The sequence below is a fragment of the Amphibalanus amphitrite genome, unplaced genomic scaffold, assembly GCF_019059575.1.
Source record: "Amphibalanus amphitrite isolate SeventyFive unplaced genomic scaffold, NRLGWU_Aamphi_draft 000929F_arrow, whole genome shotgun sequence".
NCBI lineage: Eukaryota > Metazoa > Arthropoda > Thecostraca > Balanomorpha > Balanidae > Amphibalanus > Amphibalanus amphitrite.
Window position 1 is genome coordinate 126,913 of NW_024882423.1, and position 23,511 is coordinate 150,423.

General features: G+C 50.7%; 1 protein-coding gene and 1 long non-coding RNA gene across 8 annotated transcripts; one reads left to right on the forward strand and one right to left on the reverse strand.

Moving 5' to 3' along the window:
• The first annotated feature begins 444 nt into the window (after positions 1-444).
• Positions 445-6,002, forward strand: LOC122368174. 2 transcript variants are annotated; one of them, XR_006254195.1, is made up of 5 exons: positions 445-469; positions 2,492-2,550; positions 4,821-4,874; positions 5,312-5,390; positions 5,762-6,002. It is a non-coding gene; the product is annotated as an uncharacterized LOC122368174 (long non-coding RNA). The 2 variants fall into 2 exon arrangements; XR_006254194.1 differs by lacking the exon at positions 445-469 and adding an exon at positions 952-1,153.
• On the reverse strand, positions 5,949-23,040 carry LOC122368172 (apoptotic chromatin condensation inducer in the nucleus-like). Of its 6 annotated transcripts, none has more exons than XM_043341870.1 (16): positions 22,823-23,025; positions 18,253-18,333; positions 14,181-14,286; positions 13,475-13,546; positions 13,135-13,190; positions 11,680-13,000; positions 11,138-11,646; positions 10,681-10,868; positions 10,371-10,451; positions 9,910-10,100; positions 9,363-9,496; positions 8,829-9,047; positions 8,274-8,492; positions 7,721-7,951; positions 7,379-7,544; positions 5,949-7,086 (listed from the first exon to the last, which is right to left on the reverse strand). In XM_043341870.1, exons 1-16 carry the CDS (start codon positions 22,952-22,954, stop codon positions 6,845-6,847), a joined length of 3,948 nt encoding a protein of 1,315 aa, XP_043197805.1. In that variant the 5' UTR covers positions 22,955-23,025; the 3' UTR covers positions 5,949-6,844. The 6 variants fall into 6 exon arrangements, with proteins under 6 accessions (XP_043197805.1, XP_043197804.1, XP_043197802.1 ...); XM_043341869.1 differs by having other exon boundaries at positions 11,138-11,639; positions 11,673-13,000; XM_043341867.1 differs by having other exon boundaries at positions 11,138-13,000; positions 18,265-18,333; positions 22,823-23,040.
• Positions 23,041-23,511: the final 471 nt, after the last annotated feature.

The window sequence follows — 23,511 nt, forward strand, 5'->3', positions numbered from 1 at the left end:
CTCCTTTTATTGTCTACATATCTGGCGCAGATGTGACAAACAAGCTGTTATGATTTTTGCTTTTGATCTAGTTGCCATGGTAATTTCATAGCAGCCTAATGTTGAGATTCTATCTATCGGTGATACTTCGAATCCCCTGAACACTAGTCACAGCGCAATGATTTTCGCGAGCACGGCCTCGCCTTGACAACAGACCCATAATTCCGAGGAAAACGCGCAAAAAAAAAAACGCGGGAGAAGGCCTTAGTAACCGGGCCCCGGGGTCTGATACTGCCGGAGGGGCACATCAGGTTTCGTACCTATTTGTTTGGGAAAAACTGTGGTATGTGTTGGTGTAGTGATAGGGGATGACTGAGTGTGAATGTATGTAAATATGAACTGCTGACTGCTGGGCTGGAGTAGCAGGACCATCACCATGGCTATTTTCGTTACCAAGATAAATTAGCAAAACATTATTTTAACAGTTCAGGTAGGTAGGTACCTAGGTGGTAAATGTTGACATGAAATATCAACAAAAGTGAAATGTAAAAAATGTGCGCCAGCCGCCAACTATGTGTGTTTTGAAGAATTAATGTTTCGTTCACCATCTAATGCTATATCACGTGACCTTGAAAGCTGAGAGGAAAATTTACCCTGGTTTTCAAGGAAACATACCACTTCACATGGGTTTTTTAATTGAACTATCAGTTTTGTAGCCTAAGGTGAGACAAGAACAAATCAGTACCTAGCGTTTACAGCCCAATGATCACCCTAGCCAAAGTTACCTTTACTGATTTTAGTTCTGAAATCATGCCCTTATGAAGGAATGCATTCCCTTACTGAAGCATGCCAAGAATGTAGCCACCTGTGGCAGACCGCAGAGGCCAATGATCAGACAATCAGCATGCTGCTGGTTTGATTGAACTATGTAATATGGTTGGTCAACACATCAGCTTCTGCTGCCAACACTGTATAGCCTATACCAAAGATGGAAAGTAGTTCTTCCTATTTCATTTAAGAGCATTACAATGCTTTGTAAATGTTCATAATTATTTTCTTTTTTGGTCATTTCAAGCATGTAGTGAAAAACATTTCATAAAAGTGGCATATTCCCTGTAAGATAAAGTGAAAGCAGCAGCCAGCAATGAACTTGTCATTGCTGAACCGGACACTGGTAATTGTTAGGCACTATAGAATCATTGTGACATTGATAATTGAATATTGTTAGTTATTTGTTATATAGTTATTTTATTTATTTATCTATGGGGAAATTGATGTGTAGATATCTAAATTTAGCTGATTTTAATTCATTCAATAGTTACCTATTAAGCTATTTTATTTGTTGAGCTGTTCAAATTGAAGTGTTATTTTAAGCTAATGATTAAATGAAAAACAATTACAGCTGAACCGTTCTTTAACAATTCTGGAGTAGGGGAGAGTGGGGCAAAGCGGCCACCCGGGGCAAAGCGGCCACCCATCGTGGCCACCCATCGTTTTAGCCCTTCGTAGCTGGCGTCAGTTCCAATTTATGGTTTCCAATTATACTACATGCATTCTACCAATTTTAATGTTTTTTACCCCACTAAAAGCTAAGCTGGAATATTTTTGTCTCGGACCGTATGCGCGGGGCAAAGTGGCTGGGGCAAAGTGGCCACCCCCCTATTGGCCATAAGTTGTTTCCATCTGGATAAAAAACATTATTAATATTCAAATGTGTCGTCATGCATTCATCTTGGCCACTTTTCAGTTGCATGAGTTACCAAATAATGCAATTAAATGTTTTTTTTCATGAAAATCCTTTCTTTGTTTACCTACAGGTGGAAGATAATAACGTAAACATCCATCCTCGCTTAAACCTTGTCACCATCAAATACCCTAGTCGTACATGAGGCAACTATGTTGTTTCTCATATCGGGACTTGAGAAGACGCCGGTGGCCGCTTTGCCCCAGGGTATGGGGCAAAGTGGCCAAAATATGCATAGGTTTAAAGTTTTGTCGATATCTTTTATATGTGAACGCCTTTGGAAATAAAACGCAGTTGAAATGAAAGGCAACTTAATAGGGATCACATTTGTATAGAAAGAATCTTTCCAAGTTTAAAAATCAAGCGTTGGCATCGTGAGAAGTGTTAGGGTGGCCGCTTTGCCCCACTCTCCCCTAATGATTTACAAGAAGGGTGGCCTGCCCATGCGCAAGTCACGTTGGGCTCATTTTGGACTTTCAAATGAATTAATTGGAATGTAATGAAACAATAATTAGAGCTGGCAGACCAATGATTTAATTGTGCTGCAGCAAAGGCTGTGTCTGACACATGATGACAGACCTGCATGTGCTAATTGAGCCAGCAGGCAGTATTGAGCTCTGCACTTGTGCTATGCAATATGCATACACAGAAGCATTATAATGAGTGCTGGGAGTGGTATGCTTTATCCTGCACACTGACATGACTGATAATTGATTTCATTAAACTTCAGTCGGATATATGTACCTAACCCTTTCCTGTTTATTTCAGATACTTACAAAGGCAGCAGTTTGCTGAATACTGCTGATTTAGAGATGATCAAGTTTATTGTAAGTATCTCCTTGTCCTGGCACATGAAATTAACTTTTCCTTTATGGCAAACTAGGCTGATCTTACCATGACAACCAACTTTTGTTAGCAATTATCTCCTGGTTTGAGAAAATCACGTCCGCTTGGGCTCTGCAGCCAAGGGGGATGGGGCTAGACAGTAGAGTTGCAAAGTTTCCCTACCGCATTACCGGCATGCCGGTAATTTTTCACTACCGCAGGTTTTTTTGTGGTATCTGGCATGTCTTGCCGGTAGCATGCCGGTATTTTTGGTTTTGCACAAAAAAAAAATTATTAGCATATGATTCAAACTTTGGACACTAAGAGGAAAATGTGGCATCTCTTGTAGGGGTAAACTGGAATCAACAATGCAGGTTTTTTAGTATGCCGGTAATTTGGTGGTGTTTTTGCTTTGGGCGTGGTAGCATGCCGGTATCCCCAAAAAAAATTTGTGGGGCGGGGCGGTGCCGGTAGCAGCCTTTGGGGGAAACTTTGCAACTCTACTAGACAGGGAAGGGGTATAAACTTACATCCATAATTGTATTGCTTTTATTTGCAGGAGATACTAGATAACGTGATGATCATTATGGCATGTTGCCTTTACCTACGGCTATGGATATCGGCGATTGCATGGATATTGATAATCGTAAATCAGAAGGATTGAAATCCTTACACACAAAAAGATGGTTAGGTATTGTCCCACTCCCAGCAATGGTAAAAAAACGTAAATATTATAGGCCGATGTTCACTATTTCAGCTTGGTACAGTCTGAGGCGTAAAGATCGTAACAGAGTATAATCCTATAAAGTCCTCTGGGGCAGCTGTCGTCTGGGGGGGGGGGGCTGCTAGCTGATGCTGATGTTGCCTAGTTTGACTCCGCAATCCTACCACGCTGTCCCTTTTCCCGCCCGGTCCGCTCCTCCGGACCATGCCTCGCTGTCAGTGTGAGTTGTGCGCCCCCCCCCCCCCGCCCCCCTCCCGCGGCATTCCGACCCCGGTATTTCTGGCGGCAGTGCCGCGGGCTATTTGGGTCAGCGCGCGGCAGCGTCGGCGCCGGCAGACGGGCAGGAAGTCACGGGCTCGGACACGCGCTCTGCGCTAGTAGTAGTGCCGCGGAGAGAGTGGAAGAAGAGGCGGGACAGACAGTGACTGACCGATCGAACCACTAGCCACGGGTCATGACCCGCGTGTGACCGGTGACCCGGCCGTCGCCCGGTGACCTCTGGTGACGGGCGGGACACTCAGAGTGGTGCAGGATGGTGCTGGTGCTGCTCTACGACCTGGTGATGGTCGGCTTCATTGCCGCCCATTTATTAGTAGGTGGCGCAGTAAGCACACACTTTTCCTCTGTTGTGTTGTCGTCGCACTTTCCCTCTCGTCTCGTCGTCTGAATGGGCTATGTTGGCACTCAGCATTGTATGAATCCTTCTCCCCGACCACCGCTTATTTGTGAGATTTTAAGTCCGATAAACTCAACTATTGGAAGACACGCCAAGAACAGACGCAATGTCTCGACCATTGATTACCTTCTCCTTTTTTTCTAATGGACTAGTGAAGTAAGAAACTGCAGCCCATTTTCCAGGCCGTTTGACTTTTTTTTCGGTAGCATTATTTTGTGGATTCAGACGAACGCATCGTCACTGAAGTCTCAGAACCTTTTTTTTTTGCCTGACAAGGCCACTCCTAGCATTTTCTCGTCTGCAACAGTCGGCAGACATTTTTCTTTCTTTTCTCTCACTGCTCACATCTACGGATCGAACACCTTTAGGGTATGCAGTCACCCCATCCGCCTTCGGGCCGTTACGGATAGGAAAATGACTAGCTTCAGCGGGAGTAAAAGCGAACCGGGTTGCAAATGGCCCCATTCTCGGCGAGCGTTACGCTACCGGGAGCCGGTGCTGGGCTTGGCAGCCGTCCCTGCCTAATCACCCCGTAATACCGACCGGCTGGCGGTGACCCGTCTCAGCAGCAGCGGGAGAGGGAGGGAGGCGTGCTTCCGGGGAGGCGCGCTCCTCTAATGGCGTGAAGTGAGATCACCACAATCCCTGCTCTGCTACTACTCATGTGCCCAAGTCCTAATTACCCAAATCCAGAGCCCGCCATTGGGGTCGAATAGTTGGACACGCCCGATGAACTAACGCAACCCCCCCCCCCCCATTACGACCTCAGTGTGCACAAAGTGTGAACCTTATTGATCAGTTGATACCGACGGTATCCGCCGAAACCATGCCTTGCTATCGACTGTGTAACTAACCGTACTCTCTCTTTTCAGCTAACTTTTGGAGCCGGCGTTTACGCTGGCATCTACGCTTGCCAAAATTACAATGTAAGTACCGTGTGCGCCACGCCTAGCGGGAGTCAATACAGTTGAGATGTTACCTCAGTCATTGGACCGAGTTCGGTACGCCGATTCAGCAGCCCCAGTCAGTTATCGCCTCTGCGGCCGGCCGCCGGAACTGTCTACCGCCTATCGGCCGAGGTCAATGATAAGATTGTAGCGGATTAGCTTCACATTCTCATGTGTTATGCGTGTCTTATCGACCTAAAATGTAGACGGTCGAAGAGTGAATTTTTGTCGAAACGGTTCGTGGATGGGACCGCTATGCCTAACTTCTTACGATCAATGCGCTAAAATACCTCACTAACTTTTTCCACCTTAGCAACAGTGCTTCCGTGCGTCACCAACTGACTGCGACCTTATCGACAGATCGTCTGTGCGTTTAATATTGTGTCTGACAGATCTGTATTACTTTTTTTCCTCAGATCCCGCGGGTCGATGATCCATCAGAAATAATGGACAAAGTTCGAGAGTTCACCGACAAATACAAGAAGAATTGATAAAGTGAGTAACTGTCATCTCGCCGAAGGCGCTCGAACATAGTGCAATCAGATGTACCTATTGTGAAGAAAAGGTCGGTCGCAAAGCGGGGTACTTTCGGTGATTGCCTCTGTTTGAGAATAACTGCACCGTTACGAAACTGCGGACGCCATACTCTGTAGTTTGAACATGCTAGCCTAGTTCGAGAGCTGCACTTCTAATCGATAGTGTATCCATGGTAAAAAAAAAATATTGTGAGCTCCGAACCGTGTGTAGTTCGCGCGGTCATCACCGCAATGACAGTGCATTGACAGTCCGTTCAGTTGCGATGGTTTTCTCGTGTACTGTGTAGTGTGTATTGTTTGTCTGACAGCGCCCTCCCTCCCCTCCCGCAGGAGCCGTTTTAGCACCTGGCTGGTGCAGCAGCCGGTGAAGGACCGTGGAGTCTGGTCCGAAGCCGACCGCACCAGCCAGCCGTCAGACCCCGTGTATTCCAGTGTGGCAGATCAGTCAACTGCCTGACACAGCGCCCCGATCGAATGAAGCTCCTGCCGCCGTGATCACCGCCGCGTATATAAACACTGTTGGAACTATGACGTGTATTTTCATGTAAATAGAGCAGTATCCACTGACGAACGAAGGTGTCTGGTGGATGAACGGTGACCGGCGGCGCGCCGGCGCGCGCGGTGGCGGCGGCGGCCGGCGCGCGCGGCCCCTTGCTGATGACGGATGACGGCGGTGGTCGGTGGCGGGCCGGACGAACGGTGCGATGACGAGCCCAGAGACCGGGCGCCGGCGCGGCGCCATCTCTGTCCGTCCGTCTCTGGGCGCACTGCGGTGTGCTCACTGGTTGTACGTCGGCACTGATCGTCCGCCGAGCCACACACATTCGTGTCCCATCGCCCGGCCGTGCGCGGCCGCACCTCAGTCCTCTCGTTCTCTCTCTCTGGCCTCTCGCCTCCCGGGCTCCCGGCTCGCACATTCCCGTCGGTCACACACGTCTGGCGCACGCCTCTCCCTCACTCCCGGCACCTACTGGCCGGAGAAGCGGACGTCAGAACGACCAGCAATGTGCACCTGAAAACGAACAGCGTCATACCAGCTTACCTCCTCGGCGCGGCGGCAACCCGACCGACCAGTCAGACTAGCACTCCAACCCCGGCAGTGGACTACTCTCGCACTCAAACCTGAAATCGTGATCTCCAGTGCACTCGGAAAAGGCGACGGCTTCTCGCCGCACGCCCAATTCAAAAGCGACCACCTACAACTTACCTGTGATCGGGAACGTCTGACGACGCTACGAAAAAACTCGACTCACGCTCACTTGCGCGCTATGGATAAAACAAACTGGGGGGTGGGGGATATCGCGGGCATTACGGTGTGCTCCGACGAAGCCGGTGCGTGGCGGCGGCCCTGGTGGGTGGTCTCCACGGCACGGCGGCCGTCGGTTGTCCGCTGAGCGCTGGCGGTCGGCCGCTCTATCTCCTGCGGCGGTCCCGGTCCCGATCGGCCGACCGCGACCGCGAGCGGCTGCGGCGCGACGCCGCCTGGATGGCCTCCAGCCGCTTCTGGCGCTCGGCCATGCGCTGCCGGCGCTGCCGCTCCTTCTCGGCGATCTGTTCGGCGGTCAGCGGCAGCCAGTAGATGCACGGCGTCGCCTTGGTCTTTCGGAACAGGTCGTCCAGCAGTTTGGCTGGCGCCTCCTCCTTCTGCCGTTTCTCTGTCGGGACGCAGATTAACAGCTCGGTCAAATCGGTGCCATGGTGGCAGGGCGAGAGCGTGCGTTGACAGCAGCTGTAGATGCCGGTCGATCATGTTGAAACACAAGCACATCAACATTCAACGATCAAAACGCGATTTGACCAGTGACCATAATAACACGATGGGAAGTCTAAATCGTGCAGCTGCGACCACCGAGCACAAACTTATGTCACATTTCCAACGGTCATACCGTTCAAACACGCAGCATCTCTAATCTCTATAAGACGTGTCAATTACTGGTGCTCACTCACCCTTGCGCTCCTCCTTGTCGGCGGCCGTGGCGGGGCTCCTGCTGCGCCGCTTCCGACGCTCGGTCTCCTCCTCGCGCTCTCTTCGGCGCCGCTCGCGCTCGCGCTCCTTCTCGCCGGGACTGGTCTCGCCTATTTTCACCTTGTCCCACTCCCGTACCGATTCGCGCTGAAAAAGAACCGGCTGTCAGAGATCTGCAATTCAGAGACAGAAACACTGACATTTGGATAAACTGACGCACACACTGCAAGTGAAGCCAGCACACCCCCTAAGACCAGCCACCTTCCAATTCAACTTGGCCCACCCCGATGCCTCCCGGTGCCACCCCACCCCGATTTACCCACCCGTTTCTCTCTGACGGTCTCAGCACGCAGCTCCTCCTGCTGGCGCGTGGCGAAGTACGGGTCCACCTTGAGCGGCTCAGTCTTCCTGGGGATCTGTTCAGTGAGCGCCTTGTGGAAGTCGAGCTCGTCGGCCGTTGAGAAGTCGACCAGGAGCTTCTTGGGGTTGGAGGGCGGCCAGCGCACGCCGTGGAGAGCGGTACGAGTCTCCACCGCCTCGGCGTCTGTCTCGTACTGTTGACGGAGAGGGGGGGGGGGGCGTCAGACACTTCACGGGTGACACGGGGCATGGTTGGTTATCATGGGTAGTGCCTTCTTGTTGAATTAAAAATAAAAGCATTCAGGTCCAAAGCTTCAATTAACTACCTTCCTTACCTACCAAAAACAGGATTGGCACAACTGGGAACCAGCTCACTGTTGTTGATCAACTAAATGCGGCCACTTATCCTCCGAGCTGCCAATGATGTCTACACTTTCTGAATCTACTCTGATCCCGTCAGCTTACGGCAGTCCACGATCTCTACCCAGCCACTGAATACCCTGCGAGACAGCTCACCTGGCAGTAGCACTTTGACTTGATGTTGTCAATCCAGAAGTCGGTGATGTTGCCCGTGCGCGCCAGCAGCTCCTTCAGCTGGTTCACGGTGAACGGCCGCACCAGGTTACGGATGTGAATGACGCTGGAGGCAGAGTTCCGTGCCGGGGACGGCTGTCGCTCGATGCGCGGCGGCCGCCGGCCCGGCTGTGGACCGCTCTCAGCGCCGCCGGGTACGTCCTGCCGGGCGGAGAGGATGGAGGGTTAGGAGAGTCACGAGCGCACTATGGCGGTCTGACCAGCAGCCTGAAGCGAGCTGGAGGGATGCCAGCCTGTAGTTGTCAAGCGTGTTATCAATTCATGTCATGACTACATACAGAACATATTGTACAGGCTAAATGACCCACAGACTAAACCACCATTGATTACAAGATCGCATGTAAATGTTCACCATTCATTACAAGATCGCATCTAGCTGTTCTGCACGTCTTCGCTCCTTTTCATCAATTTTCTCTGTCCCTTGTGCCTTCCGCGCTAGCCGGTCCGTCCCTTCTCTACGTTCACCAGCCAGCTCACCTGAGTGACTGTTCGTTTGATGAGTGGCGGCGGCGCCGGACCCTCCTCCTGCGGGCTCTGCGGCCGGCCGTTCTCCGGCGCGGCGGCGGCGGTCTCCGCGGCGGGAGAGGGCGAGCGACTGCCGGTGGGCGAGTCGTCTCGGCGCTCTCCCTCCTCCTCGGACTCCGACTCGAGTCGGACGGCCTCCTCCGAGAGTGGCCGCACATCCGGCACCAGGTCCTGGTGACACGGCGCGAGACAGACGGTCAGCACACAGCTCACACAGACGCTCAGCCCGCGCAGCCACTCGCCATCCCCTTCAAACACTCGGCCTCTTCTTACAGACCCGTAAGACCTCCGCAAGCCCGCCAGTGCCACCCCTTCCCCGTATGGGCTATCAGCCAAGGAAAGTAGTCAGCCAACGCACAATACCAATTATCAAGCATGCAGCTCCACCAAAACTACGGTAACGCGAACTGGCTTCGACACATGGTACGCTAAATTCAGCAAAACGCCCCAACTTCGCCTGTTTGCCCGGCGTCCTGTGCCACGTACCCTGAGTGAATCTGTCGATATGCTGACTGGCTTTTTGTCGCCGTCCGGTCGCGCCGCGGCCCAGCGCCGGCGCCGCTTCTCGCCGGGAGCAGCCTCGCCATCCTCGGGCCGCCGCCGGTCCCGCTTCAGGGAGACTGGTGACACGAGAGAGGTGTCACAGTCAGTCACGGACAGTGCAATCACGAGCCACGACAGGCACAGTTGTAAGCGACAGTCTCGGATATCTCTTATGTTCATTCTTGCAACGTTAAGGAAGGAGGAGCGGTACCATAATTAATTACACTTTGTTGTAGCAATTATTAGGCTAAGACGAAGGCTATCCCGATAGTTCGGGCCGCTGTTACACTGTTTAGGCTGTTGCACTACTACCACCTAGGTTATCGTATCGCGCTGAAGGTGAACCAAATGCAACAAGGAAGCAGATAAACGTGACAGAACGAAACGAAATAAAAAGATCATTGCATAGGTGAATATGCAGGACCTTTCTAATGTTGTGTTCTGCCGTCCCGCTCAGTGTCCTGCCCCGGTCCGGGCTCGCTCGACTCACCGAGTCTGCGGAAGGTGGGCGCCGGGCCCGCGGCGGGCGCCGCCGTCTCGGCTGGCTCCGGCTGCTTCTCCGGCGTCCGCTCCGGCCGAGTCTCCGGCTCCGGGGTCGTAGCGGCGGCTGGGGGCGCCTGGACGGGCGAGCGGCGCCGCTCCCTGCCCCGACCGCGCTCCGAGTCACTGCTGGAGGCCGACCTGGCGGCGGGAGAGAGAGGGAGGTCAGCGGCGACGGACGGCAGGTGGCGGCGCACACGGCCGGGGGCTCGGTCGGCAAATCAGTGCTCATCACAGAGCGTACCAATGGACTGTCCCGAGCAAAGCGCAATAGAAGGATAATTAGAGTTGTGCTTTAAAACGCTAGGCATGAAAAGGTTGTTTATCAACCGACTCCGAAAATATCAGACGCATTGGCTATATCAGCTACCTTGTACGATCCGCGATGGCGATTGAGCCACAAAATCGTACCTGTCACGGCGACTCCTCTTCCTTGGACTCCCCTCGCGCCTCGAGACTGGTGCCGTGTCATCAGACTTGCTGACAGACTCTCTGTGAAAAGAGTAAATGGGACAGGTGCTGAAATGGTCTTGAAAAGCATACCGCTATTTAGTCACTTATCAGTCAAGTAAATAACCCTCAAACTTGTAGAAAAATGGAGATCATCTTCTACTTGTGACACGTACCTAGTGGAATAAGATGACCGAGTCAAAGCTAACGTGTCGTGAAGGGGAGAAAGAAACACGCCCAACTGTAGGAACGAGTGTCGCCCGCCACTTACTTTTTGTCTCCGGTGCTGGAGTTCCGTTTCAGTTTGAGTTTTCGCTTCTCTTCCTTCTTGAGAGGCTGTGCTTCTTCTTGTTCCCGTGAAGATTCCTTCTTAGAAGTATCATCTGCACTTTGTTCCGGCTTCTTTTTGTCACCGTCAGCCTCAGAAGCGGCCGCTTTAGTGACAGCTTCGCCGTCGTTCTGTGAAAGGAAACGCCGGAAATCGCGGTCATCGAAAGTCGGCAAGCAACTGCACCAGTGTATAACTGCTCTGGAAGAAGCACTAATACAAATTTTCAGCTAGAATAAGGCAAATATGAAAGGTCGTTGGAAACTTTTCATTTACATAGAGTAAACGTTTGCAAAATTAACATGTCATGAATACTCTGCTACATCACAAGTCTGATAGACCAACCGCTCTAAGTCCGCTCATAGTACCGGCATCACACCCCGCCGCGGTAAAAACTCACCTGAGCCGGCGCGTCGGAGCTCCAGAAGGCGGCGTCCTCCCTCCACTCTCCGTCCTCCAGAACCATCTCCTCCGCTGACGGAGGCCGCTCGACGGAGTCGTGCCGCCCGCGCCGCTCGGAGGAGCCGTGACGGGAACGACGACCATCGGACGGCGCGCCCGAGCCCGACCGGTGCCGCTCGCGCTCCTTACGATCGCCCGAGTCGCGCTCCTTACGATCGCCAGAGTCGTGCTTCTTACGATCGCTGGAATCGTGTTTCTCACGATCGCCCGAGTCGTGCTCCTTACGATCGCCCGAGTCGTGCTTCTTACGATCACCCTTCTCGCGCTCACGCTCCTTGCGCTCGTCCACCTCGCGCTCTTTACGATCGCTTGAATCGCGCTTCTTATGATCCACTGGCTCCCGCGCATGTTCTTTGCTGTCGCCCGCCTCTCGCTCACGCTCTTTACGATCGCCTGAATCACGTTCGCGCTCCTTACGATCGGCTGAATCGCGGTCCTTACGCTCGCCTGAATCGTGTTTCTGAATCGTGTTACGCTCGCCTGAATCGTGCTTCTTACGCTCGCCTGAATCGTGCTTCTTACGCTCGCCTGAATCGTGTTTCTTACGCTCGCCTTTCTCCCGCTCGTGCTCTTTACGCTCGTCCACATTGCGCTCTTTACGATCGCTTGAATCGCGCTTCTTACGCTCGCTTGAATCACGCTCTTTACGATCACCTGCTTCGCGCTCCTTACGATCACCTGATCCACGCCTCTTACGATCACCTGATTCACGCCTCTTACGATCACCTGATTCGCGCTTTGAATCGCGATCCGGAGAGTGAGGTTCCTTGGATGCGGGAGACTTGTCCCGCTTTGCCTCCGAGGAATCAGCAGGTTCGTTGTCATCATGTTTGTCGTTGCTAGACGACTTTTTGGAATCAGTTCTGTCGTCCGAGCTTTTCTCTATGTGCTTTACTTCAGACTTGTCGGAACGCTTATCATCACCGTCGATCGACTTCGATCGGCGGTGTCCTTTCCTGTCCGATTCCTTATCGTCCGCCTTCTTTCTCTCAGCCTCTTTTCGTTCCCTCTTCTCTTCGTCCTTCCTCCGCTCCGCCTCTTTACGCTCCTTCCGCTCGTGCTCTTTCCTCTCTTCCTTCTTGGCTTTCCTATCAGATTCTTTTTCGCTTTCCTTCTTCCGCTCAGCTTCCTTCCTCTCCCTTCGTTCGGCCTCTTTCCTTTCCTTCCTCTGAGCCTCCTTTTCTTCGTCCCTCTTTCGTTCCATTTCTTTTCTTTCTTTCCTTTCGGCCTCTTTCTTTTCTTCCTCTCTTTTTCTTTGTCTTCGTTCCTCTTCCTTACGCTCTCTTCTGGCTTCTTTGTCTTCTTCGCGGTGGCGGTCACTCTCCTTTTTCTTTTCAGACACGTCCTTGGCTTTCTTCTCTCGTTTATCAGCCTCTTCCACTTCTTTCAGCTCCGGTTCCTTAACCTCAGTTTCATTTTTCTCCTCTTTGCCCTTTCCTTTCCGCTCAGCCTCAGTGTCGTCTTGTTTATCAGACTCCTTCTCTTCCTCAGTCTCTTTGGTTTTACCCTCATCCTTCTTTGGTTCAGCTTCTTTTCGGGTTTCTTTCATTTCTTTCTCCGTCTGTTCCTCCTCACCCCCGGCCGTCTTGTCTCCGTCGGTCACCGCCTGGGGTCCCTCCCCGATCCCGTCCGTCTCAGCGGGCGGCGCCTCAGTGTCGCTATCGCCACTCTGCTGGCTGACCGAGACGCGGCCGCCCGAGCGCCGACTGCGGCGCCGCTCCGGCGTCTCCTCACCGTCGGCAGAGTCCACTGAGGCCGTGTGGCGCCGCGAGCGGCGGCTCGGCGCCGGAGACGGAGGCGCCTGCAAAGAGAGCCGCGTCAAATAAGGAGACATAACTCGGCCCACGCAGGGTACGAAAGATAAACAGGTTGACGATTCGCGACTAAGCTCACAATTGTTCTGCAAATAAAGTAAAAAAAAATGTAAAGACGTACCTTTTCCTCCGATTCCGGTTTCTTGAACGATTGTTCGCGAGACTCGGCTGAATCTCCTGAAATGAAAGAAAATGAATAAGATAACGATACAAAACTTATAGGTTAAAGCGCCATGCTAATATTAATGCGTGAAAATGATAACAAAGTGACAATCGTAAACAAGATGAATAGCGAACAGACATGAACATTGCTAGTCAGGTGGCGTCATCCAACCTTATGGAATACAGCGTCCATCCAGCTAAGGACAGACGGCGACAATATCACTGAGTCCACGATCTGACAACCACCACCACCCAGCTATCTCCGGCGCAGTAGCCGGAGCGAGTGCCCGCATCCCTACCTTTGGCGGCCGGGGTCGACTCCTGCTCCTCCTCTCCCTGACTGTCGGCGCTCTCCGACTGAGACTGCTCACCTGCGAGACACGACCAGCGCGGTCACAGCTCGGCGAGCCACCACCCGCATACAGCCGGCCGGACGGAACATACAGCCGGCCGGACGGAACATACAGCCGGCCCTACTCACAGCCGTACAGTGGGGGCACTGTAAACTGACTACACAAACATTTCGCCAGGATTAATCATAAGTACAATTAGCTTCAACAGCAGTTAGAAATAAATTGTACAACTTTTAAGCCGATTTGGAAGAGGTTATAAGCAAGGAGTCCATGCAAGCATATTCAACCAACGTACGATATTCTTAAGGTCCTATAACCGATGAATCGCATACCCAAGATGATTTGATGAGCATGCGATGAGAACAACAAGCACAAGACGATACTATTTTTGAACGAGATGACACGTCTTAAAACCCAACCCTCAAGCTACCATGAAACAAAAGTTGGAAAACTTGAACCCACGGCAACAAATACACCCGCACCGCACGTTATAGACAAACCAAGCACCGCATGCATTTTTTTTAGCACAAACATGTACAATTTTAGAAAACAGCCGCACACTCAGCCCGCGGCTGTTTCCCAGTTTCTGTGCACGAATGTTTTCGCGGGCCGGTAACGGCGGGTGCTGGTTAGAGAAGCCGGCTAGGCCCACCTTCCACCTTGCGTCTGGCCTCACGCTGTTGGATGAGCTGCGCCTGCTGCTTCTCCAGGTACTGCTTGATGAAGTCGTTGCCAGCCAGCGCGCCCTCGCTCCTCATCTGTGCGCAGAGTCATGCCGAGGTAAGCGAAAGGAACGGCCGCCTGCGAGCCATGCAGATTTGTTGGGGCGTACTTGAGGAACATTCATTGTTCACTTACACAATATCTTATCATAATTGTTTCCACTACACACGCTTACAACAGTGGACATGAGCGTCGTTAGATGAAAACAGCTGAAAAGTAAACTGGCACACCTGTTTTTTTCTTCTTTTTTTTCTTGTCAAACTCTCCCGAGTCTAATTACAGCAACACTTTCATTTGAAAAAGCAGTGTGCGAGCCACACCAGCTATGCAGCGAAGGCAGCTGGGCTCGTGTTCAGTCAATCGTGGATCGAGCGGATAGAAGACGGGATGGAGCCGGCCAGGCTATGAGCGGCTGAGAGCTTCTCCGCGAACGTCGGGGCCCGCTTACCGCTATCCACCCGCTGTAAGTCGACCTAGCGCGGCTGGTCGGACACTTAAACAATGTTAGATTGGGTTGATGGATCACCAGGGAGCGTGACAAGCTAGGAATGCCCTAAAGTTGGTACTGCTGATGCTAGCAAGCTGTTGCTGCTGCAATAATGACCTGCGCTGATGTGTTTCAGGTGTAGTTAATAGCTGCTGGTATTGCCCTTACCCGCGACTGGCCAAGCAAAGGTCTATTATCATCAGGTTGGCTTGAAGCCCTTTGCTGTGCAAGTTCCTCAATCCTCAGCCAATGCCCCTAGATTACCGATGGAATTCATCAGTGGTTGAAGTGGAGAGCACTGTTATTGTGAGAAACCAGCAGCCTGATCCATCCTGGTCCTCAGATGCTTATCATAGCCTTGACCAATCAAAATATGTCTGCTGCATCACCCCATCCAGTAAATCTTGAGGTCAGCAACTTTTGTGTTTACGTGGCAGCAGGGCTGTCAGAAACAATATGTTTAGAACAGGCAACTCCCCATAACTATGTGGACTAGCCTGAAATTTTATCTTTGGGCGAGCGCTGAACATCCTGGGCAATGTATTTATTAGGGTGGCACTTAGCAATAGGGTGAATTTTATGTTATCCGATTTTTAGGCGTGCGGGTAGTTTTCTGGTTCCATTCCCGTAAAAAATAATGTGTGCAAAATAATTTTGAAAAATATTGATATTTAGGGGTCGCGAATTGAGGTCAAAGTTGGCAGTTTTGGGGAAAAAAATCAACTTTTTGGAAACTACTTTAAACCTATTTGGAATGACATATGTGGTCATTAAGCGTCATATTCGACGTATTTTGACCTTTATTTGTATAACAATTGCTTATCCCATCACTTCCGGTCGATCGTAGCCAGTCCAGGTCACGCCAAGACAGGTCTGATCTGGGCTGTTTTACCCATGTCAGGCCTGTTTTTGGCCTGCGACCGGTGCCTTCTCTCTCACAGTGGAGGTCATATCCTCTTATGAGTGTGAGGAGTGAACGGTCTCTCCTGTTCCAAAGGGAGGACGAGCCCCACAGTTCTATCGGTTCTTGAGACATGCTCCTTTTCTGTCAAAGAGAATGTGAAGAAGTTGGAGCCAGCCTATCGCCGGCGGGGGAAAGCAGAGGCGAGAGTGGGCATTGAGCTGCGCTGGTTTATTGTGTTTTCGGGATGTTCTTCCGTGGGCGCTTCTTCCGACTCTACATAGTGCCAGTGCCAGCAACAGACTTACCCGGCCGTTGCGGCGCGCACACGGAGGGAACGTCTTTGACGATGGCGACCATGAGAGAGAAACGTCGACTCACACTCCCAAGCGCATGCGGGCGAGCGGACGTCCCCAACAGTGAACTGGCCTCGACCGGGCCAAACTGCCCAACCGTAATGTGTGAAGAACACGTGAGCCTGTTGTCAACTGCGGCACGGAACTTCTGATACGACTCCGGCTGAACCGCGAATCCTGAACCGCGAGAGAAGGAGCGTCGACCGATTCTAGGTCCTGGTGATGGGGGGGGGGGGGGGATTAGGGTGGCCAAGCTCCTCGCCGTTCCCAAACTCCCCTCCATCCAAGCACAGGAGGCCATGCTCACAGCGCTGGGAGGCTAGGAACTGGAGAAGCGTAACTGCGGCCTTTTGCTTCGACGCCACGACGGCGAACAGCATGCTGGTGAACGGTACTTTAGCCCTTATCATTTAGGGCCTTGCCCTTATCGAGCAGAAGCTGGATCGGCCCGTCCTCCAGCTGGCCTGCCGGCACCACGTGTAAGAGCTGGTCCTAGAGAAGGCCTTCTCCACCTGCCGTAGAATCTCGAGCGGCCTCTACATCCGGCTATTTAAGAGGTTCAAAGGCGGATGGGAGTTCATGCTTCATTGACAGGATCACACCGGTGGCGTTCGCCGTCGACGACGTTCCGGAGTCGGACAAGCTGCTGGTAAGCTTCCATCGCTTCCATCGCTGGACTATGCCTAGCTCCGGGAAGACTACCGAAAACTTCTGGAGCTCTGCGTAACTGCTCTCGGTGGAGTTCCAAGCACGGCATCCGTTTCTCCGCCTCAGAGTACTCCACTGAGTTAGGTGGATGGCAAAGACCATCCGTACCGTGGATGCCTTCCTCTTCAGGGAGCGGCTCCGGCTGACGGCGGCCGAGGCCCAGGTCATCAGACGCTGTGCGCTGTTCGTTGCCTGCAAGTTCGCCGCCGCCGCCGCCGCCTGGTCTGGGACTCTACTGCCACTGCGCCGGCTCTGGACCTGACCTTCGTGAACTCGTTCTGCACCTACCCCGACAAGGAGCTGTCGAAGGCGACAGTCCCGGTCTTCGGCCGTCACCTGTAGTAATTGAGTGATCGGCTGGTGACTCTGGAGCTTTTAGACCCCGACCCTCGGGCTCAATCAAGACATGGTGCGGGCAATAGACTTGTAAGAGAGGGGACCCGCCCCGTAAGTCCTTAGTGGACACTATGAACGCCGCTCTCGCGACCGAGACGTTGGCGAGCTTCCTCACACCATCGTTCAAAAAGCTCTCAAGGATACACGACCTGGACGCGGGGCTCATCATCAATGACCAAGGCCACTGGGAGGACAGCGGCTACCAAACCGCAGCTCGTGTAGTCCGGGAGCTGCGGGTGGTGAATGACTTCACCAGGCGCGGTATGGCGCTGATGTAGGACTGGCACTCATGGAAGACAAAGATTAGCGCCAGTTCTTCCTCCATGTCGTTGAAAAGATCACAGAAAACGCTAACCTGACACCCGAAGATCGGCTGCAATTGCTAACCAGGCTACACACAAAGTGATCTGGGTGCCCGTTGCCCATGATACCCCTCCCTCCAATGAGGCGCCAATAATCTACTAAAGAGGAGGAACTGGAGTAGTGGAGTACATATACCAGCGTTCTGGCGTGGCCGAAGCTGCATGGAATATCAATAAACAATATGAAAATGACTAAGAAATGCCTTATTATCATCCGATTATAGCGTAATAGGAAACTCAGAAGCGATTTTAATGATATTGAAATATGCTACCAAAATCTCAATTTTTACCTTGATTCGCGACCTCTAAACATCAATATTTTCCCATAAAAATTTGCCTCCCTTATTTTTTACGGGAATGGAACCGGAAAACCACCCGCACGCATTAAAAATCAAAAATTGATTTTTAAGTGCCACCCTAGTATTTATATGTCATTATTGAGGCTGTGGTACTTCTGTACACGTGCATGTTCAGGGCCCAGGGGCAGCTTCTACATCTCCATGGCTGAGCCGATTGCACTCAATGTTATAGAACTAGGATTGAAATGGAATGGTGGCTAGCAATCAGTTGGGGGTCTCAGACACACTGAAACAGCATTTACTATTGCACTTGCTGGTTTGTGGCCCAAAGGCATTTTATTTATTTATTTATGGTGTGACATATGAAATGTCTCAAGCATCACTTGCAACAGGCTGCATGAACACAAAAGGTACACAAAGCAGACAATTTGTGTGGCATAAAGCATAGAAGATTGACAGCAGTTGATTGGAAGCATGAAGCTTTTGAATTACCTCTATACTTACACTGATGTTTGGGGCCTGGTCATCTTCACTGCTGGCATTCCGTTCTCGCTCTTTTTCGAGGTGGACATACTGCAAAAAGAAGACATGGTCTAAGGGCTTGAAATACACATATGACATAGCAAGGGCTAGACCACTGCAATGCACACTCCCAGTGGTGTGGTGTGGTGAAGGCAGCTGATTGAGAGGAAATGGTACAAAGCCTATAGGTCCATGCGGAACTCAGTAAGTCAAGGTACAGTCCACAGCAGAAGTAATGTGTGGTTTCAGTCATGGGTATGTTCTGCTTCTGAAGCCTAGGAACGATTAGCCAGACTGCAACAAGACTTTAAATGTAGCTTACATGTATCTTCACCCTTGCAGCTACAACTTTATCTATTGACTTCTTCTTTTCAATCAGTCCGCATTCAAAAATCGTTGGTCAAAGCCATCCGTTGAGATCGTAACCGGACAAATCTTCGTATGGCAATTCTTCGTCGCGCAATTCCTCGTCCGCATTTCTTCGTCCGCAAATCTTCGTCGGCGCATTTATTCGTGTCGCATAACTTCGTCTCGCATTTCTTCGTAAGCGCAAATATTCGTAGCGCATTTTTTCGTATCCGCATTTCTTCGTACGCGCATTTCTTCGTCAAGCATTTTTTCGTCCACGCATTTCTTCGTCTACGCAAATCTTCGTCCGCATTTCTTCGTCCACGCAAATCTTCGTCTGCGCATATCTTCGTCCGCAAATCTTCGTCCCCGCAAATCTTCGTCCGCAAATCTTCGTCTGCATTTTTTCGTCCACGCATTTCTTCGTCTACGCAAATCTTCGTCCGCATTTCTTCGTCCACGCAAATCTTCGTCTCGGCAAATCTTCGTCCGCAAAACTTCGTCCGCAAAACTTCGTCTGCAAATCTTCGTCCGCAAATCTTCGTCCGCATTTTTCGTCCACGCATTTCTTCGTCCACGCAAATCTTCGTCCGCAAATCTTTGTCTGCGCATATTTTCGTCCGCAAACCTTTGTCTCCGCTATCTTCGTCTCCGCAAACATTCGTCCACAAATGTGGTTCAATAAAACCATGAAGAAATATAAGACCATCAAGTGATTGACGAATTTAATGCATGGAATGGATGATCGAAACTTTTGAAGTCAGGTAGATGAGGTCTGTCAGGTGAAGCTATTGTATTTGGGAGCCGAGAATTGAAACATTCCATATCATTTGTGTCCCGGACATTCTTTTTTCGCGGTCGATGAATGACAATATAATCTCTTGTACCCTCGCCGGCATAGGCGGCGGAACGGGGAGGGCACCGGGGCACCGTTCCCCTCTTTAATTTTGGCCTTTTAACAGTAGCCCTATGGGCGTTGCATGGAAATTGAATGGGACTAAAAGTCGGCAGTGCCGTGCCCCCCCCCCCTAATTGAAGGTGTTCCGCCGCTATTGCTCGCCGGACCTATTTGTTTTCTACATACACGCCGGCCGAGGGGGGGGGGCGGGTACGACCCCCCCCCCATCGCCGTTTCGCCACTGGTGGAGCTAGCGCGTCGCGGAAAAAAACGAGCGTGTGCGCCGTTACGAGACGCAGAGGTAAATACCCGATTTTAAGGCCTTCTAGGTCAGGGGTCGGCTTACAGCCCGCGGGCCGGATCCGGCCAGGAGGGTGACGGTTGGATCCGGCCCGCGACCATGTGACGTCCGGCCCGCGCAAGTTTTGTCTAGAAGTAGAATTAGACAAAAACACCCGCAAATGGTGTTTATAAACTCATGAAGTGTGCGAAGGAAGAACTATTGTGCCAAAGCACATTTAAGTCACTTTTATATCGGAGTCGATTTCTGAAGGAACCGCGGGCCGGAACACAATGTAAGTCGATGATACCAGCCGCGGGCCGGACGTCAGATGGTCGCGGGCCGGATCCAACCGTCACCCTCCTGGCCGGATCCGGCCCTCGGGCCGTAAGCCGACCCCTGACCTAGGCCTTAAAATCGGGTATTAATCTCTGCGTCTCGTAACGGCGCACACGCTCGTTTTTTTTCCGCGACGCGCTAGCTCCACCAGTGGCGAAACGGCGATGGGGGGGGGGGTCGTACCCGCCCCCCCCTCGGCCGGCGTGTATGTAGAAAACAAATAGGTCCGGCGAGCAGTAGCGGCGGAACACCTTCAATTAGGGGGGGGGGGCACGGCACTGCCGACCTTTAGTCCCATTCTTTCCATGCAACGCCCATAGGGCTAAGCACGTTAAAAGGCCAAAATTAAAGAGGAGAACGGTGCCCCGGTGCCCTCCCCGTTCCGCCGCCTATGCCGGCGAGGGTACAAGAGATTATATTGTCATTCATCGACCGCGAAAAAAGAATGTCCGGAACACAAATGATATGGAATGTTTCAATTCTCGGCTCCCAAATACAATAGCTTCACCTGACAGACCTCATCTACCTGACTTCAAAAGTTTCGATCATCCATTCCATGCATTAAATTCGTCAATCACTTGATGGTCTTATATTTCTTCATGGTTTTATTGAACCACATTTGTGGACGAATGTTTGCGGAGACGAAGATAGCGGAGACAAAGGTTTGCGGACGAAAATATGCGCAGACAAAGATTTGCGGACGAAGATTTGCGTGGACGAAGAAATGCGTGGACGAAAAATGCGGACGAAGATTTGCGGACGAAGATTTGCGGACGAAGTTTTGCGGACGAAGATTTGCGGACGAATATTTGCCGGGACGAAGATTTGCGTGGACGAAGAAATGCGGACGAAGATTTGCGTAGACGAAGAAATGCGTGGACGAAAAAATGCAGACGAAGATTTGCGGACGAAGATTTGCGGGGACGAAGATTTGCGGACGAAGATATGCGCAGACGAAGATTTGCGTGGACGAAAAAATGCTTGACGAAGAAATGCGCGTACGAAGTAATGCGGATACGAAAAAATGCGCTACGAATATTTGCGCTTACGAAGAAATGCGAGACGAAGATATGCGACACGAATAAATGCGCCGACGAAGATTTGCGGACGAAGAAATGCGGACGAAGAATTGCGCGACGAAGAAATGCCATACGAAGATTTGTCCTGGAATCGTTGAGATTGGTAATGCCGCACATTACTTAAAGGAAATAGTTCACTTTTAACATGGGGTTTGGAACTGAAATAGCAGTTTTGTTGCTTGCGCTGAGACTAGCACAAATGAGAAGCTTTTACGGCCCAACGATCACCCTAGACGAAGATATTCCATTTTTCGTTCCGAAAAGAGTGCCTTGCAGAGGAATGCGTGCCTTGCTGAGGAATGCAGTCACGTCATCGTCAGCCAATCAGAATGCTGCTTACAGCCGATGGGTTTGTCCTACGCAATATGATTGGTCAACGCGTAATAAGCTTCCGCGTCAAACATTATTTTATATAGAATATAGTTCTTCTTATACTAAAATATAGAAAATAATCCTTTTTACAAAAACGTTTTGTTTTAGTTTCTGATCATTTTGAGCATAAAAAAAACATAAATCCATAGCAAAATACTAATTTCAGGAAAGTGAACTATTTCCTTTAAGCAGTGGGCTGTACCTTCTATGCTGAACAACTGCTTCAATGCAAGTAAAGCATTGTCCACAAAATTATATACAACTTGCAAGAGATGACTGTCAAACAGTGAGCAGGTTCTAGTTAAAGTTCATATATTGGGGACTGGGGAGCATTCCCACAGTGGGTATTCTGCACCCGGGTTACACACAGTACAGAAGCAATGCAAGATACTAAGACAGTGCAGGATAGTACAAACAATGCATGAGACAGGCCGTGGTGTAAGTGAAAAGAGACGGGTTAAGCATCAGTCACAGCTATTCCTTTTTTGCAGTTTTTCTCAGCACATCACCCTTGATTTACTATAAAAATACAAAAAATAAGCTTGTCACCCTAGGCTGGTCTGCCTCCACACAATTACATGTGACAAGAAATGGCTTTGTAGCTTGGCTTATGTCTTCAATTGGGTGGAATCTGAAAAACAGGGCACCTGAGGCGATTTGATCAATGCTCTTGAAATTTGCTTGTACAAATCACATAAGCTTACTAAGTGTGTTGAAGGCAGCAAAGGGGGAGAATTTATTTGCAGTCATATGACTTAACGTGCATTCTACATCCGGATCAGGGATAATTATTCAGGATCACCAGTAAGTATTTGGTATTGCAGGGACCATTGATGTAATTAGTCACATTGTTAGACTGCTTTTGCTCCCTAATGACTTTTCCTCATTGTCATGTCCATTGGGCATGTCATTGGCCTAAAAAAAACGAATGATCCCAGGTGATCCCAGAAATTATCCCTGATTATCCGCATGCTAAATACCCAAAATATGCCCTGCGGAGCCCTGTTTTCAGATTCCACCTACAATTGGTCAATTGTCGAAGGAGATTCATGGCACAGATTCATACCTACCAATACAAGGGAATGCAAAGAAGTGGGAAAACGCTGTTAATTTTCTTCCACTGCTGCACTTAAAATCAATAAATGAAATGTAAGAAGAAAATAAACAGCGAAAACAAATAATCAGAGGACGCTGCGCCACGTTCGTCTAGAGTTCACAACTTACCGAGCGCAAACGCTCCAGTAGCTCTTTCTTCGTTCCAGATTTCGACAAATTTCTTTTGTCCAATTCATCCTTTAAATCAATCACGCGCAGTGATGAAAGCGCCTTTCCATCTATTTCTAATTCAGAGTCCATTTTCCACTATATAGACACCGGCCCACTCGCGCAACGTGCACACACAAAACACGCTCTACCGAAATCAAGGATGCGAGCTTTGTACCGAAACTGAGACCAGTAGAATGCCTCAGCGTCAAACGCATGTCAAACGGTATTAACGACAATTTACTAGCCACAACCTAATAAGCGGCTGTGACGTAATTGGGGGCTAAATCCACACAGTCGTCTATGTATAAGTGCATAGTGCAATGTGCATATATGTAAATAATATAGGTATACGGCAGTTGCCGGCGGTAATGCGTAATGAGGATTAAGAATCGTCAGCAGAGTTGTCTACCGAATTTTTTATTGGTCCGCTTCGCTTTTTAAATTACATCTACAATAGCTTATGTCTTATTTGTTTTGTTTTGTTGGGTTAGGCCTTTTCGGTCTGGCAAGACCATTTCAGAGCCGGAAGGATGATAGGAATTAGGGGGAGACGTTGGTCTCGGCAGACATCCTGGAGAGTCGCCTGGGCTGAGTCCGTCCAAATCCGACCCCCCCCCCCCCCCCAGCACTCCCTGCACCCGGCTACG

What these genes read in the sequence shown, in the direction of transcription:
- LOC122368172 (XM_043341865.1), bottom strand. Translation starts at nt 22,954, where the DNA reads ATGGACTCTGAATTAGAAATAGATGGAAAGGCGCTTTCATCACTGCGC. An exon ending in ACATCAGTGTAAGTATAGAG is followed by an intron (nt 14,287 to 18,252) that starts GTAATTCAAAAG and finishes CTCTGCGCACAG; the next exon opens with ATGAGGAGCGAGGGCGCGCT. An exon ending in AGACCGTCAGAGAGAAACGG is followed by an intron (nt 7,545 to 7,720) that starts GTGGGTAAATCG and finishes GTTCTTTTTCAG; the next exon opens with CGCGAATCGGTACGGGAGTG.